Raw genomic sequence first — 16,718 nt, 5'->3', positions numbered from 1 at the left:
AATAATCGTGCTGAAGTGATTGGCATAAAAAATGAATTCAATTAATACTTATTGTAATATCTTTAGGAATCGGTCGCAAATCATGTCGTGTCATATCTGTTGAATTTCAACACCAAAAGACAATGTCCACAAATAATGCTATCTTTTATATAACATACTTTTAACCATTCTGAAAATTTCATGAGATCATTTTGAAGTAATCTTGAAGTATTCTTGAAAACCGATGGGACAACAACTCGTGTGTGTACATACACTTCGGCTGAGCAACATAGTAGATAAGAACGAACTTCAGTGCATAAACTAACTTTCAGTGCATAAAGACAGCTGTATGTAGTAGAGGTAGTCGAGGAGTGTTATGTAGAGCACATGCGTTATTTATATGACTTCCATACATGATTTAATAATGGCTAGTGTCCATTTGAGAGAAATACTGTCCAAAATCGCATGTTTTAATCAATATGACGTATCATAGAAAAGTACTAAAGACCACTTATTCTTATATTATTACTCTTCAATTCTAAGAGTTACTCTCAGGTAGACACTAAGCTTTAGGATCCAAATTTAGCGTAAGTAATTAAATTAATTATCGTTATTTTACTGTTGCTAATCGTTAGGATGTACATTTTACTCGTCTCACTTTAATTTCTCATTAGACCGTTATCGTCTGCACGTTGCACAGCTCATAATTTATGCTTACTATAATTATGCTTACTACTAATTAATGAATCCATAAACTAGGATACAATTTTGTCCCATAAAGCAACTTTATCTGTGTTAAATGCTCTCCCTTTAAACCGTGGTGACCCTGGTGGTCGGAAGTCTATTAAGAAAAAAAAGATCTGTGTTAAATACGTCACACGAAAATGCCGGGGATGAAAGTAAATGGATGCCCGTGTCTGGTGTCCGAGATAAGCCGGGATATGTTATCTACTCACAATTAAATAAAAGATGGCTATGAACAAGTCGAATTCATGTGGCGTTAGATACAGGACAATGTCTCATTAGAGCATGCAAAGATTTATGAAATAAAAATAAATCGAACATGTCTATATAATACAAAATTATTCGAACGTCGATATCATACAAACGAAATTATGCAAACGTCAAAGCTTATTCGATTATAGCATTATGCTTTAGCAGTGAAATAACGTGTAAAATTAGTTATAGGAGTATTATAAGAGTAAGATTTTTTTATTAGTTTTAAAGAAGTAATTGTTTTTGCTTGATAATGCCAAACTTTAGAAGTTTTGTATTTTTACTGTAATAATCGCGACTCTTGTGCAAATCTATGTCGTTTGTTGGCACAATAATTCTAGTAGTATTAAGCAAGCCTTGAAAGCAACATAAATTCCATACTCCAAGCCTTGTGGTGAAAGCAACACAATGATGTAATACTTCAGCCTTTGGATGCCCACATTCAATCGATAATAGCCTTATCGATAAAAGCCCTAAAAAGCAACTTAATCTATAATCCAACCTATATGTGGATAGGATCGTATATTAATAGAATCCTTATTCTATTAATATATGAATAGAAATCGTATATATTAATATAGACATATAATTATGTATCAATTGTCGCGTTAAATTATTGTGTATTATTAGAATCATTAATATATCAAGATCTCCTTTCTTATAATTATGTGAGCGCTCGCGTAAGAATAAATTCCTACGTTACAATCAGTCATGATCCATATTTGTAAATCAGTATTAATAATACAACAATACTTGGAGAGAGAATGCTTGGAAAATTGTTTTTTTTTTCCGAATCGATGGGGGCAAAAAAGCGGAAGTGCTATGTTTGATTATTAATGATTCTAATGTTAGGTTTACAAAGAACACAATGTTAACATTATATCGGAAAGTATGGAAAGAGAGGACCCCTTAATCTAATTAGTAATATTTATTCTAGTTGTTAAAGTAAAGGACGGACAATTAAAGATTTTCTTTTCGGCGCACTCAAATGCGAGCATCAGCGCCGTATAGGGGATCTATAGTAATGGGTTTTTATTGTCTAAAAAATCTGTTTGGAGGTCGTAGGCATAGTTGGGAGAGCGTAGTCAGGAGAACTGATTAGCCGGGTAAAGCAACATATACATACATCTCATATAGAAATAAGGAGAAAAGTGAAACATAAAAAAAACAAGATTAATCGCATTGTTGATTATGTAAAGAGACACGGTAGTGTCTCGCGCCAATGTATCTTACGCGAATGAAACGCCAACGTAATATATTTATGGTTTGTCATCTTACGTAACTGTAATTAAGTGATATGACGGTAATAGACAGATTATAGGGCCATTTATGGAGCATTAGATTTTAAGGCAAATCATGAGACAATGAATGCATAAGTTAATTGCGGTAATATTATCAATAATATTATTCCAGTGAATACCAAAATGAGACTGGGTCTGTCGCAAGATTTAATTGTCTCGAAGTTTCAGTCGAGTGCGTTAATAACCGTAGGATATAAACCTGCATTTCAACGTTCAAAGTAACACGTCCATCAACTTGTATTCGGCGTTCCATTTAACTCTTAACAAGTATTTATATCCGTTTAAATCATTAATTGATTTATTGCTTCGTCTGCGAAGAACGAAAAGGAAACGTATCGCAACACAAGCACGGGTATACTGGGCGTTATTAACGCACTCTTTTTTTTCTATAACATTCTTCATGTATGTATGTATCTCTGTGTTTTTTGTCTCTTCGCATTTTTGCGCGAGCGAGAACGCCCGCTCGATATTTTCTTGCACCTGAACAAAAAACAGGACTAGAAGACTAGTCCCTTTCATTTGTAAATATATTACGGTAATTTATTCTGTAGATGATCTCCTTTTCTCGGCAATGTAAATGACATAACATTTTATAGTAAGATGCGAGATTAATGAAATAAGGACATGTTATTGCGCAAGGTGTTTCATAATTTTTTCTCTTAAAAACATGATTTTTTTTCTCTTGAATACAAGATTGATTTTTTTTTAACGGATATTAGGAGGCCAATATTTTATAGCTTAATGTTTTCAATTGCTCTGCCAAACATAAGAAAGATTTTTTTATTATTTATTTACGCTTTTGTAGCTTGATTTGTTGCAAGTTTATAGCTTTCAAGGTTCATAAAACTCCATAAGCCTTAGCGAAAGCCTTTGGTCAAGGAAAAGCCAACTTCAGATTTGCTAGAGAATTCGCTATTTATAACGGTTATAATATTTGAATTCTTCGTGCATGTAAAACTGAAGTGTATAAAAAACTTGGGGACAAGTGGGGCCGAAGATCGTTAACTTCTATAAGAGAATCATAGTGCACAATACAAGAGGCAAATTTTAATGTAAGATAAATGAGATACTCGATGAAGATATTGAATGGGTCCGCCTTGCTGTTGGAGGATTTAGTTCCATCTTCATCGAAATATGATCGTGTCTTGCGATAATTTATATTTATACATATAAACACACACACACACACACACACAGACAAATTATAGTATAATTATAGTACTTTGTAAAAATCTATATGTCTCACTGCATTACATTAAAATAATAAGCCACCTTGTCTTGAAAAGTTGAGTGCGTCTACTTTCGAGATCTCAGTCTCCCAAACTCGCGGATACTAAATGCAAGAAGACAAACGCACATAAAGCAGCTCATTAAACAAATTACGATTGCATGATAATACGTAAAAGCTTTCAAAATTTTATACCGCAGAATATAAATCTGCAAATTTATTTCAATCCCATCTCATATATGACAAATTTTGTTTATTGATAAGAGAAATTGACACGATGTATTGAGATGGATAGACTAAATACACATAGAAAGTATCCTCTTTTTAAAGAGTTTCGTTCAGTTTGGGAGATGCGTGTGTGCGCATTGAGAGTGGAAGATACCCAAACTTTTCAAGCTTTCCAGCTAAATTTTAGCTCATTAAAACGCATCTAAGGAAGAAATCTTTAGCTTTTTAAGGATATGCATCGTTATATTTTAAGATCGTTACTACTTAAGGCATGTGCGAAAGTGCAGGTTTCAAAATGTCAGCTTTAACAGTGCTTTAAGAGTGGATCAATAGTGTTTCATGGTTCTAGCGAACTAGACGACAGGAAGCGATACTAGATAAAATCTTTTAGATATATAAGTCCTTAGGAGTTCTAGTTTTGTCTTCTAATTTGTAAGTGTGAATATATGCCCAAACTGAATATGTATACTGCACACCGCAGGAACACTATGCAATCAATGTCACTCTGAGGAGGAAGACTTCGCGAGTCTTACGAAAGAAGGCATAGCAAAATAAGAATGATGAATAAGAACGACTTAGTAGTTTAGCATTATAAAAGTAACACTTTATAGATCACAATCGATGAGAAACGATTTTGGTCGAATTTCGAGCGTCTTAATACTCTCAATCCGGGGGCCGCGCGCTTTACTTCTGTTTAACGTTTAATTGACGTTTAACGTTTAATTAGGAAAATAAAGGAGAGATGATTCGTACTCCACGTTTATATTTAATTCCGTTGATCGAGAAAAAGAGATTTTCCGCAAATAGGTAGCGTCTTTTTTTTTCTGAACGAACAAAAATGGGGATTAACGATGGCTTGTCGCTTTGTTGAAAATATAATGGGGGCACTTTAATGGGATTTCTTTTTGTAAATCTAATTCGACGAGTGTTTGAATTTCCATTGCGATCAATTGTTAATCCACGACTGCGATGTACAACTCAAAATTCTAATTTAAATGATAATAGCAGAGAAAGCTGGATCTCTATTGAGAAATGTGATTTATTTTTATTATCGAATGTACAAAAGAAAGTTATGTTGGAATTATCATTCTTTATTAAAGAGACTTGGCTATTCTTTTTCACATTAACACGCAACGGAATTTTGCCGCATGTTTTATTGTTAGTGTTTCTACTTATCAATTTTTAAGATGTTTATTTCACAGATATTGCCGGTATCAAGATAAAATATTTGTATCTTTTTTTTTTTTTTTATATGAAAACAGGCGAGAGCTTTATCACGCTTAAGTTGTTTCTGCGAAAGTTCAGCTTCTTTTGAATAAAAGTATCTTCTGATAGTGTAAAATAAACATCAAGAATAAACATTCCTCTTTTACGAGATGCAATATATAATATCGTGGATTAACATTGTATTCCGACATTTGACATTCAAGTTGGATGATTGATATCTCGTTGCTCTTCTTCGAACCGAAAGTAGGTTGGAGAGCGAGAAAGAGCAAGAAATGTGACCCCATTATATCTACTTGCGATAAGAGTGAAGAATGCGAAGTCATGGAATCGTTTCTATAAACTTAGCGAGAAATAACTGAAGTTTTCATAAGGCCAAAGAGAGACAGAAAATTAGACCTAGATGCACTCTTTTTTAAAAATTTAAAAATCAAATATAATTGTACGTATAATTCTAAGACTAAAAAAATAATAACCAATATAACTTATCTTTGTAAATCAGAATTCTTAGAAAATTATGTCAAACACGATTCTTTTAACGCGAAGATCTTTTGTGTTAAGAGAATCTTTTAAAAAGAATTCCATTTAAATTAATTTCTACTTTCTCTCGAGCCCTTTGAAAACTGAACATTACACCGATTATCTCCAGTTGAGTTTCGCTAATGTTTATGGTTACGATTTGATATGATTTCAGAGAACACGCAATATCAATGCACTATGAAATCGCGATTATAAAATGATTATGAAATCCCACCGTTATAAAAAGAAAACTCATACATATACTTAGACTTTCTGCATCTACATACAAGTGCCTGGCGCTTCGTCTGCGCGTATTTGACATCCAAATAATAATGTTGAACGGATAAATGACATTCGAAATTCTAAAAGAGAGAATTAGAGCGAGAGCGAGCGAGCGAGAGAGAGAAAGAGAGAGAGAGAAAGTAAGCAAGCACGAAAGAAAATACACATAGAAATAGGTGATTGTAGCTAAGTATCGAGAAGCACTGTCGATAATAATTAATTAATTAAAATCTAGACTCATAAGTCTAGATGGGATAGGTACTTGTTAAGGAGCGAGGGAATGCTATCAAATACCGAAAGTCGTCGAAATACTGAAAGTTTTCCCAACTGACCGCGCCCTGAAAGTATAAACTTAAATTATATCTGTTGGACTATTCATCATGCCTCATCAAAATGGAATCAATATTAAGTGTAAGATATATATATATATATATATACACATACACACATATATATATATGTATATATATATATATGTATAAAAATAAATATATATTGTGTACGAAATATATGACATATATTTATGAATGTCGAATGAGTAAATTTTGAGTATAATTATCAACCTGATAACATGTGTCGTACATGATCATTGGATTTATTAATTTCGCGGTCTTAAGCACGCATTATGAACTTAACATGTATAGCATCGACATCATTAAATATCGATAATGATAGCCCACGTAAAAAATATTTGTAGCAAAATCGGAGCAAGATGGAAAATTGAAGCAGACAGCGCGTTGCGAGCAATTATGAGCCCTCTATATATCGTATTAAATGAAATATCGAATATTTGTTATTGAGCAATGCGAACGAAAAGGGTAGACAATAGCTGAAAGTGGTCACTGTTTGCTTGAATGATTGTTAATCGTCTCGGACAATAATTTTGTTCTGAATCGCATGCTGCGAACTTCCTTCGAGCTCGAGATCTTTTTAAAGGGGTTTCACTCTAAAAGTCCTAGAATTCAATCGACAAATATTCAAATATCTGACATAACCTTTGGACGTATATAAGTAAAATTTAGCTTTAATATATAATAAATATAAATATAAAGGGACAAAAAATTTGTATATAAATCGTATTTTTAAAGAGACTAATTATTTTATCCCGAAATCGCCGAGTTGTACAGATTAGAGGCACGGTATTAAATAACTCGCTGATTCGTTTACATTGCTCGATATCTGACGTTACAAAGTCAGCTGGCAGAACGAAGAACACCACTGCAACCACAAGTCCTATAAAAAATTCGCACCTTTATAAATTATATTATAAGCCTCTGGTGTTCTGAATCTTCGATCGTTGGTCGAGTAATGCAGGTGCTACGAAATGTCCAATCTCACGCTTAAGGATGTAGTATCAGGTGTATAGTCTCTCTACAAAAAATGATTGGAATTGGAAATTTATTTTCCGAAAAATGAATGTATTGTTATACATATGAAACAGTTCAATAAGGCCGATATTTATATTTAACAATACAATTTTATGATTTAAATGAAAAATTTCTTATTTTATTTTAATTATTTTTTAGAAACCTCTACTTATTGAAATTAATTTTAATTCAGGTTCTAAATTGTTAAACTTTTCGTATTACTTTTTTGTATTACCTTTAAATATAATATAGAAAAAAACTTTAATTTTGCATTTTGTTAAAAAAAAGTGTGATATTATCCTTAAGAATGGAGATCGGTATAATTGCGACAATTCCACTCATTGAAATTACGCGATATCAATTTCTGATCTAATATATGCCTATCGTAATATTTCGATCTATGCAAGCTTTATTTTTAACTGTAAATTTATGTTTAGTTCTGTATCTTTACTTTTGTCATTATTATCAGTAATATTAAACTTCTTGTTAATTTAATTTGTGATATTACGTATTCCTTTGTTCCAAGACTGTGTTTTAAGACCGACAAATAATCGGAGCTTAACTGAAAATTGTAAAAATTCACATAATATTAGGCACTAAGACCCGCCTTGATCAAATATGACCCTTTTCACTTTTATTTATATTAAACATTTCTCAATCTATTTTCACTTAATATTCTATAATTCTTATATTTACGCGATTCTATTAGTGCAACAAAATATACGCGAATGACAAAAATATTTGCGAACAGTTTAAAGCATATTCGACATGCAAATGCATTTTATCCATGCCTCTTAAACAATCAGATTTTTATGTCATCAAATAATTATTGAATTTTGGTTTCCGCTATTAATTAAATTCCATTATATTTAATGAATAATATTTTTCAGTTTTTCTCTGAATTTTTATAAAATATTTGACTGTGTCATTTTTGTGCCTCTTTTATTACACTCGCCAATTAACATCTGCATTACGAGTCGGTCGACGATCAATTCATCTGGGAATGCAATAGAGGATCATAATCGATCACATCCGTGATCTTTAAACGCACTTCTGAAGACAAACGAAGTAACAATATATGTGCCATCGATAATACAATACATATGCGTGATATATAACAATGCTAAACGGATATACTTACTAATAACTTATGATGTTATAATTATATTCTATGAGATTAAGAAATAGTCAGGATCATATGAACAAAAGTCCGCTCGTATAATAACGAACGGATCGATTTATGTAACCATATTAGCCATTAATCGAAGTTCAAAGAAAGGGTTTCCATCTTCATGTAGAATTTTAAGGAAAGTTAATATATAAGACAATATTTTGTGTAACACGGGGGTTGACGGGGTTTCCGAATCGTTTCTCTGCAAAGTATTAAGCTCTGGAACCTTCAATACTTCTTGTCGATACATTCATTCTATTAAACTTGTATCTCTCATACGGCTTATGTCCAATTTCTTCACCTCTAGATAACTTTATCCAAGAGATATCTCCCAGAATACAATGGAGATATCTCCTTGATAAGGTTTTCTGTAAGTTATCTGGAAATGACAAAATTGGGCATTAATCTGTTTTTAATTCACGCACTTAAAAAAATCTATATATATTTACAATCAAAGAAATAAATTCATGTGAATTTCACTACATTCACTACAAATGTGCATCAAAATTTAACATAAAATTCTCTTTTTTTTTATTTTAATGTATAAGAAATTTACAAAAATAAATGTAGATATAATGGAATAAAAAACACTCTTAAATATCATTAATATCGAACACTCTTTATGTAATTCGTGTACATAATTTCCATCATAGTCTTAAAAGAAGATCTGCATACAGAAACATTTTAAAAATATTTTAAAATTAAAAGACGTTCTAACAAGTATTTTTAATCAATTAGACCTTTATATTGTTTTCTGTAGAGAAGATTCTAGTTAATACCTACTGTTGCGTCAACAGAGAGGGACTGTATTTGGTTTCTTGAACTACAAGACTCTATCATAGCAGCTACGTCAGTAATGGAGTATCGATAACAAATATTGATTGTTTTATAGAACGTTGATAAAAATGACGCTTCTTGTTCCGTAATAGACGAACGTGACATGACGCGAAATCGGGAAGCGGCGATAGGCGAGGTGTCTTCGTCGAGCAAACACGTATCTCGATATTTCGCGCCTTGTCGATCTGTATTGTCAGTTTTATTATAACAGAGAGAAGAGCGAGAGGATCTTATGTAATAGTAACGTTTCCGACAACTTGGGCACCAGGCTCGGTCAGCGAATTAACTCCGCTTAACTGAACCTTCTACCGTTGTAATTGGATTATAATTGTGCACGTTATAGCTGTGGCTGTATAATCTATAAAACAAAAGATCAGTAAATTGTTAACCGGAGTTAATTAACACGGACCGTTGACCCTTTCGAGTTAAGCTCTGCGCGTACCATGGAGAAAATTCGCGAATAAGAAAAAAAAAGCGCGTCTGACATTAAGAAGAGACATTAACGCGACGATAATAATTCACGATAAACTACCACTAATTAAATGGAGCAAAAATTTTTGTAAATTATTTTCAAAGTATACATAAATGCTATAACACGTGCCCACATTCACGTTGACTTTGAGTCAATTGAAAAATGTAAGGATATGCCATGTATATGTATATAGATAATTAATTCTTAATGCAATCAAAAACGTCATTGAAAGGAGGAGGAAAGGAATTTGATTCACTGGTACACGCTAAAAGAATATATATAAAATATCGTAATTCATACGAAATAAGCTCGCAAAGGAAATACCTGGCAATTAATATATAAGATAACGTGGCGACATTAATTATAGCGATTATAAGTTTTAACGAGATCTTCAAGAGCATTATCCGCAATGTGTATATAAATTATTACACACACACACACATATATGTATATAATATATATATTATATACTCTAACATTTTTAGAGTGAATCTCACTCTGAAGAGTGAAATCTGACTCTTAAAGATTGAAAATTGAGATTCTATTCCAAAGAATTTAGAGAGTATATATGTATATATATGTAATAAACACACACACACACATACACACGTGCATACACGCACTTACGCACTGTATTGAATGATACCTCGACTGAAATACGGACTACTCCCTTGAAACATTATGTGTGACTTTAATATGATGCAGAACAATTCCATATGCGTTATAAATTGTCCAAAACATTGAATAAATTATTGTCTCTGTGCTCGGCATGCCGCTCTAAACCGATTGTGATGAGGATGTATCTAATTAATGGGAGAGTTAGCGTATGAAGAAGCGGTTTAAAGTAGAGTGCAGAATACGGTGACTCGACTAACATGCAATGTATCGCAGTGTACGGGTTTAATCTTACTTTTTCCGGGTAATTATGTATAGATTTTTTAGATAAAAGAACTTACAATTAGTCACATAAGATTTATTATGGGTGGTATAGATTTAATGGATCTAAATAAACTTTGAAAAAATCTACATTATCTTCTCTTTTTACTTGACTCTGCGCGAAAAATATGCTGTTAAAAATCATCGTTCTTTTTCGTAACTTATTCTCAAATAATCTGTAATTATATCTAATATATAATTAACACCGGTATTTTTTAATTTATCGTATCTCTTCTTAAATTGGCAATGTTCAAAAAGAGATGAGATGAAATATTGTTCTTCGCAAGAAATATTTAGAGTTTATCAATTTACTGGAATTTATTTTGCGAGGCTGAAAAAAATCTAAAAGAAAATTAAATTCCACAATTGTCTTCCGTTTTAATTAAAACTCAATTTGATCCCTTTAGATTTAATATTTCATACTTTTTACTTTTTATATTCTTTTATATTTTAATTTAATTCTTATTCATTAGATAAAAAAGGGATGAATATCTCTTTCTTTTTTTTATCGGAATAAAATAGGCCTATTTTGTACCTTTTTAACGATAATTTTAGTAGTTAGGTTGCGCAGGTATTTTACATGGTGAAAAAGCTGCGCAATAACAGGTATAATTATACCGAAGTGCGTTAAAAGTTCCAGAATAGAGACAAAGAGGACAGAAAGGTCTTTGAATCTCTCTGTCTTACAGCCAATCAACATACTTGAAAAATTTGTTATACGACAAAAATGAACAAATGAAATAGCAATCTTTGGAATTAAGGTGCATTCACATGCAAGCGTCAAGCAGCGAAAGCAGCAACCAATCAACGAGGCGATTTTTTACACCACTGCCCGTATCGTCCAGCTGATTGGTTGTTGCTTCCGCTGCTTGACACTTGACGCTTGCATGTGAATGCACCTTTAGGGGTTGTCAAAGAATAATCTAGAATCTAGAATTCAAATATTTGAATACTAAGGAAGTTTACTTGTGACGTGATTGTGACGTGGCTACTGACTAGAGCCACGTGGATATTCTAACGAATGTTCTATTCGTTACCACGTGTTTTGTCATCACGTGCAAGCTTGATATTAAAAAAAGGTATGTTTAACAATAAGTTACATCGCAGTTTTTCATAAAACTATAAAATTTTTCTGATTATGTATTGACTTAATTAATTCTTTACGTAACTTTCATATTAATACAATATATGTTATATATGGAATCTAACCTATTTTAGTAACACTTTGCTTTTGAAAGAGAAGAAAATGGATTGCAACGAAAGCGATATTTATAATTTTATAACGAGAAAATTTATATAAATTTTATATTTAACTTTAATTTTGAAATATAGTCATTACAGAGAAAGTGTTATTACAGGTACAAGAATTTGTGTTATAATCGAACAGATAGGTTAAGAGCACTTTAATCACTAATAACCAGTGAAGGACAGGAGAGAGCCGCCAAAGAATCTCTTTGCTGGCTTATTTTTGATAAGCTGTTGGACTATTCTAACTTAACGTTTAAGAAATATAAACTTAAGTTAGATTTCATTGTACTTGAATTAATATTTAATATCAGGTAATATGGAGCCAATGTCAGCTTTTGCCATGTATAATGCAGTAAAACGTAAAAATACAGAACAGTTATTGAATAAAAAGAAAAAAAAGCAGAAAGTTTTTGACAAAAAACGAAAAGATGTTAAACAAGCAAACATAAAGAAAGAGATGGGATGCAAAGGTGTCTTGAGTAAATCGAAATCAAAAATTATGAAAGAAAAGAATAAAAAAAATAAAAAGGCTGCTAAAAAGAAAAGAGGAACTGTTCAGATTATTCATGCAAAAAATATAAGAACAGAAAGCAGGGAAAATATTTTAAATGATACAAATTCAAGTCACTTGAATACAAATGCAAATTCAAGTCACTTGAATACAAATGCAAATTCAAGTAACTTAAATACAGGTACAAATTCAAATCACTTAAATAAAAGTTCAAGTGATTTAATTAATGCAGTTGAGATAAATAAAAATGATCCTATCCAACGCAATCCTGTTGATGATTGTCAACAATTATTTAAATGGCTGGTGTATCCTTTGACTGTAAAAGAATTCTTCGAGTAAGTTAAAATCGATAAGTACAATTTATGTATGTTTGTACATTTTTTGTTGTGCATTAATATCAATCTTTTTCTTTGAATTAGACGAAATTGGGAAAAGAATCCAACATTTATACAAAGAGATATGTGTAATTTTTATAAACTCCTTTTATCAATGTCTATATTCGAAGAAACATTGAAAAATAATAATATTCTATTTACTAAAAATCTTGACATAACGTCCTACTCTAATGGAGTAAGAGAGACTCATAATCCTCCTGGTCGTGCTTATTCAAGTGTTGTTTGGGACTATTTTAGAAACAACTGCTCAGTTAGGATGTTAAATCCTCAAATATTTATACCCAGGATACATGCGTTAAATGGTAAATACAGTATTATATTTTAAGAATTTATTATTTTTTTAAATTTATAATATGTTTTGTAGCTACTCTCCAAGAATTCTTTGGTTGCTTTGTTGGTGCTAATATATATCTCACGCCACCTAATAGCCAAGGTTTCGCTCCTCATTATGATGATGTAGAAGCATTTATTTTGCAAGTCGAGGGTAAAAAGAGATGGAAATTATATAAGCCACTTAAACAAAGTGCACGTTTGACGAGATATTCCTCAAAGAATTTTCATGAATCGGAGTTAGGAGAGCTAATATTGGATAAGGTTATCAACGCTGGAGATTTGTTGTATCTACCACGAGGTACCATCCATCAAGCAATGGCTCTCGATACTTATAGCTTGCACATCACAGTAAGCGTATATCAGAGAAATAGTTGGTGCGACTTGCTTGAAAAAGTGCTTCCACAAGCTCTGAAGCAAGCCAGCAAAAAAGATATTCGTTTTCGTAAAGGAGTACCGATGAATTATTTATCATATGTCGGTAGTGCATATGATGAAAGTCAGCGCAAAGATCGTTTCAAGACTAATGTTAAGAAGTTGATTACTCTGCTGTTGGAACACATTGATGTTGACCATGCAGCCGATTTGATGGCCAAAGGTCACATCCATGATTCTCTGCCTCCTTATCTCTTTAAGCCGGAACGGAGGTGTTCAATACTGGAAGCCGGTGACGTCCTGGGCAGTAATGGACTTGTGAAGCACTATGGGCAAATTAGACTTTCAACTGAGATACGATTGTTAAGATTGTATTCCATCAGGTGAGCTATAATCCATTTTGAAAAACGAGTTCAAAAACGATAATATTGTATAATTATGTTACTGTATTATTAGGTTAATAAAAGAAGCTAAAGTATATAAAATATATTACTCTACCGAAAATTCCAAAGTATATCACAAATATGAGCCACAATGTTTAGAAATTGACAAAGAATTTGTGCCTGCGATTAAACAAATAATAGCAGCCTATCCTAACTTTATATCTGTGAAGGAACTGCTAATCGGAAATGCTGACACAAAGGTATGAAGCATATATTTGCAATATTTTATTAAGTGATGTGTGTACAATGTTAATTTGCGATTATTTTGACTATTATAGATTCAAGTAGTGAAAGATCTTTGGGAAAAAAATATAATTATAACGAAGATTCCTCTGAACAGTGTAAGTTTAAAAAAAGACAAAGAAGAACCAAAATAGATTTTTTGTTAAGAAGAGAGAAAACCAAACATATCCGGACGGAGCATTTCCATAAGGAATAGCTGTAAAGGATTAATGATAAAGGATGATGTGGCACACTAGTTAAATTCGCTCATTTCGACTTTTTCGTGAGTATTATATACATTCATGGTGTTATGTACATGGATAACCACCATGGTCTTATATGAATGTAACTTTTCTTGTACACAAAGCTATATCATCGTAGTTATAAAAAAAAAATATGAGATATAAGCTGAATGACACCGAGTTGAAATAATCTCATTTGCGTCTGATTCGAGAGATTTTCCTTTGCTGCTAAACTTGAACTCCCTTTGTCCTAATCGACAACGTATGTTCCGTCCAAGTTAATTCTTTGGTCCATGATACAAAGCTCTTCATATAAATATCTATTAAAATATGTTATATGTAGTTTATCTATTTTGAAAAAAAAATTTTTTTGATTCTTGCACAAACGGACAATAGTAAAGTATTATAAGTAAAGTATTATAAGTAAAAAATTGTGTATAATGGTATTAGACCGGTATTCATAGTCGGTTCTTATTTCAAAACCGTCTTAAGTAATGTCATAACGTCATAAGACGCTGATGCAGCCTTCTGATTGGTTCGTGACATCTCAAGACCGAACTTAATTATTGAATACCGGTTACATGACTGAATATTAGCAGTATGATATCAACAATACTTGATTTCTATTATAATTTTTATAATTTGTATTAGCTCTTACAATATATTTTATAATTTTTTTATAAGTATACGATGGTTCCTAATTATATATCAATATTCAGAAGATAGATTTAGATGTTTCGAATTTTATGACAAATGATGACTGTATAATATATATTAAGTTTATTCATGTTATTAGTTGTATTATATATAAATCAAACTGGAATAAAACTTTTAAAGTCGACGCCATTTATTGTTGCATAATCAATTTTATTATGTATTATTACAGAAATTCAAACATTTCGACTCACGATTAGGATCCTCCTCAATGAATAAATTAAGATAATTTATTACTTTTATATTATTTGATTGCAATTTTATATTGATCGTTTTTTATTTTCTGTTTCACTTTCTGTCTTTCGTTTTCTTTTTCAATATTTTTTATGTTTTATGTTATTTGAATAGTTTTCGCCAAGATTTCTTTCGTTTCTTCTCCATTTCTTTGTCACTTTTAAATTCAATTTTACGACACGAACTATATTGACATATAATTAAGAATCAACCTTTATGTTGCAAATCGTTTATATCTAAAATCTTCACGTTCCGATTCTGAGCTTGTTGCGTTTCTCTTGTGCAACATGATCCCTTTGTCTGCCCAACACATACTCTACATATTCTAGATATCCATCGTTGTTTAAATCGTCCTCTTCTAACACTTTATCTATTAGCACTAAGGCAAAACAGAGATTGAATAATTTTATATATACTTAAAAAAAATCGTATAATATGTAAGTATATCTTATGAATGTGTGGAATTGAAACGTACCTACAATCCAATCTTCCTCCGGTTTTTGTATCCCCTCTTCCTCATTTTCATGCATCGTATGTTGAAGAGCGTGAAGAATTTCTAATCCGTCTAACTTTGTATTATTGTCGAAATCGTGAATTCTATAATTATGAAGCTTCTATATTAGCGATGTGTAAAAAAACGTTTAAGGTGGCTAAACGAAGCAATCTTTGATGTCTGAAACATACTGAAAATAGTGGAACTCTATTTCTTGTTCAGTCATTTTCGAAAAATCGAGTTGATCGGCTATGGAACCCATATCTTCCTTTAAATGTCTATAATCGTAAGATAAATAATCACAAGATCACTCATTTGCTACAACAACGACAATTCAAAAAACAAAGTTTTCTGGAAAATGAGTTTGAATGCTTTACATTATTAACATTTTATAATATCAATTTTAAAATGCAATTTTTTGTAAAAATAACATTGTAGAGGAATGAAAGTATGTTCTTTTTCTTTAAGTTTATCTTCTTTTTTGTAAGCAACTAAAAAAATAATAATTTTTTAGTTATATCGTAGTAAATATATATTATATATATAAAGGAATTAATTATATATATTAATTATAAAACAGCAAGATTATTTATAGAACTAATTATTTTGTTCAATTATTTCTCACGTTGCGTCATGAAGGAGCTCGTCATCCTGCGTCAATTTGATTGCGTCGCTGTCCGGTGTGTAATGATGATGAGACACGCTGCTCCTTGGATGATGTGGTCCACGAAAATGGCCGGTCGATAGGCCGAGGCAAAAGCTGATTAAAAATATTGTCTTCATTTTGTTATCTGAAACAAATGGCCGCATTGCTAATACTTTACACTCTCTGTTACATTAAATAAATATGTCTATCAGCTTTGGAGAAATCTAACAATAATCTATGATATGAGCCTCACATACGAGACTTAATTTGTGGATTTAAATTGAAGTAAGATATTAGTTTGAGAATTGCATTTCGCGGTGGTTTG

At 31.6% G+C, this 16,718-nt stretch overlaps 2 protein-coding genes across 2 annotated transcripts in view; one reads left to right on the top strand and one right to left on the bottom strand.

The window, feature by feature from the left end:
• Positions 1–12,343: 12,343 nt before the first annotated feature.
• NO66 (Bifunctional lysine-specific demethylase and histidyl-hydroxylase NO66) lies at positions 12,344–14,813 on the top strand. Its single transcript, XM_018451611.1, has 5 exons — positions 12,344–12,634; positions 12,719–12,996; positions 13,059–13,782; positions 13,856–14,042; positions 14,121–14,813. The coding sequence occupies exons 2-5, from the start codon at positions 12,759–12,761 to the stop codon at positions 14,217–14,219; spliced, it is 1,248 nt and encodes a 415-aa protein (XP_018307113.1). The 5' UTR covers positions 12,344–12,634; positions 12,719–12,758; the 3' UTR covers positions 14,220–14,813.
• Positions 14,814–15,325: 512 nt separating this feature from the next.
• LOC108724909 (uncharacterized) overlaps positions 15,326–16,718 on the bottom strand; it is a 6,694-nt gene continuing 5,301 nt past the window's right edge. Inside the window, 4 exon segments of the mRNA XM_073512036.1 lie at positions 15,326–15,633; positions 15,730–15,851; positions 15,939–16,025; positions 16,373–16,507. Of these exon segments, the coding sequence (XP_073368137.1) occupies positions 15,500–15,633; positions 15,730–15,851; positions 15,939–16,025; positions 16,373–16,507 (478 nt within the window). The 3' untranslated portion in view covers positions 15,326–15,499.

The sequence above is a fragment of the Mycetomoellerius zeteki genome, unplaced genomic scaffold (genome assembly GCF_001594055.1).
Source record: "Mycetomoellerius zeteki isolate Tzet28-1 unplaced genomic scaffold, Tzet1.0 scaffold312, whole genome shotgun sequence".
In the NCBI taxonomy this organism is placed as follows: domain Eukaryota; kingdom Metazoa; phylum Arthropoda; class Insecta; order Hymenoptera; family Formicidae; genus Mycetomoellerius; species Mycetomoellerius zeteki.
Note: the sequence above shows the minus strand (reverse complement) of the source record. Positions and strands in the feature narration are given on the sequence as shown.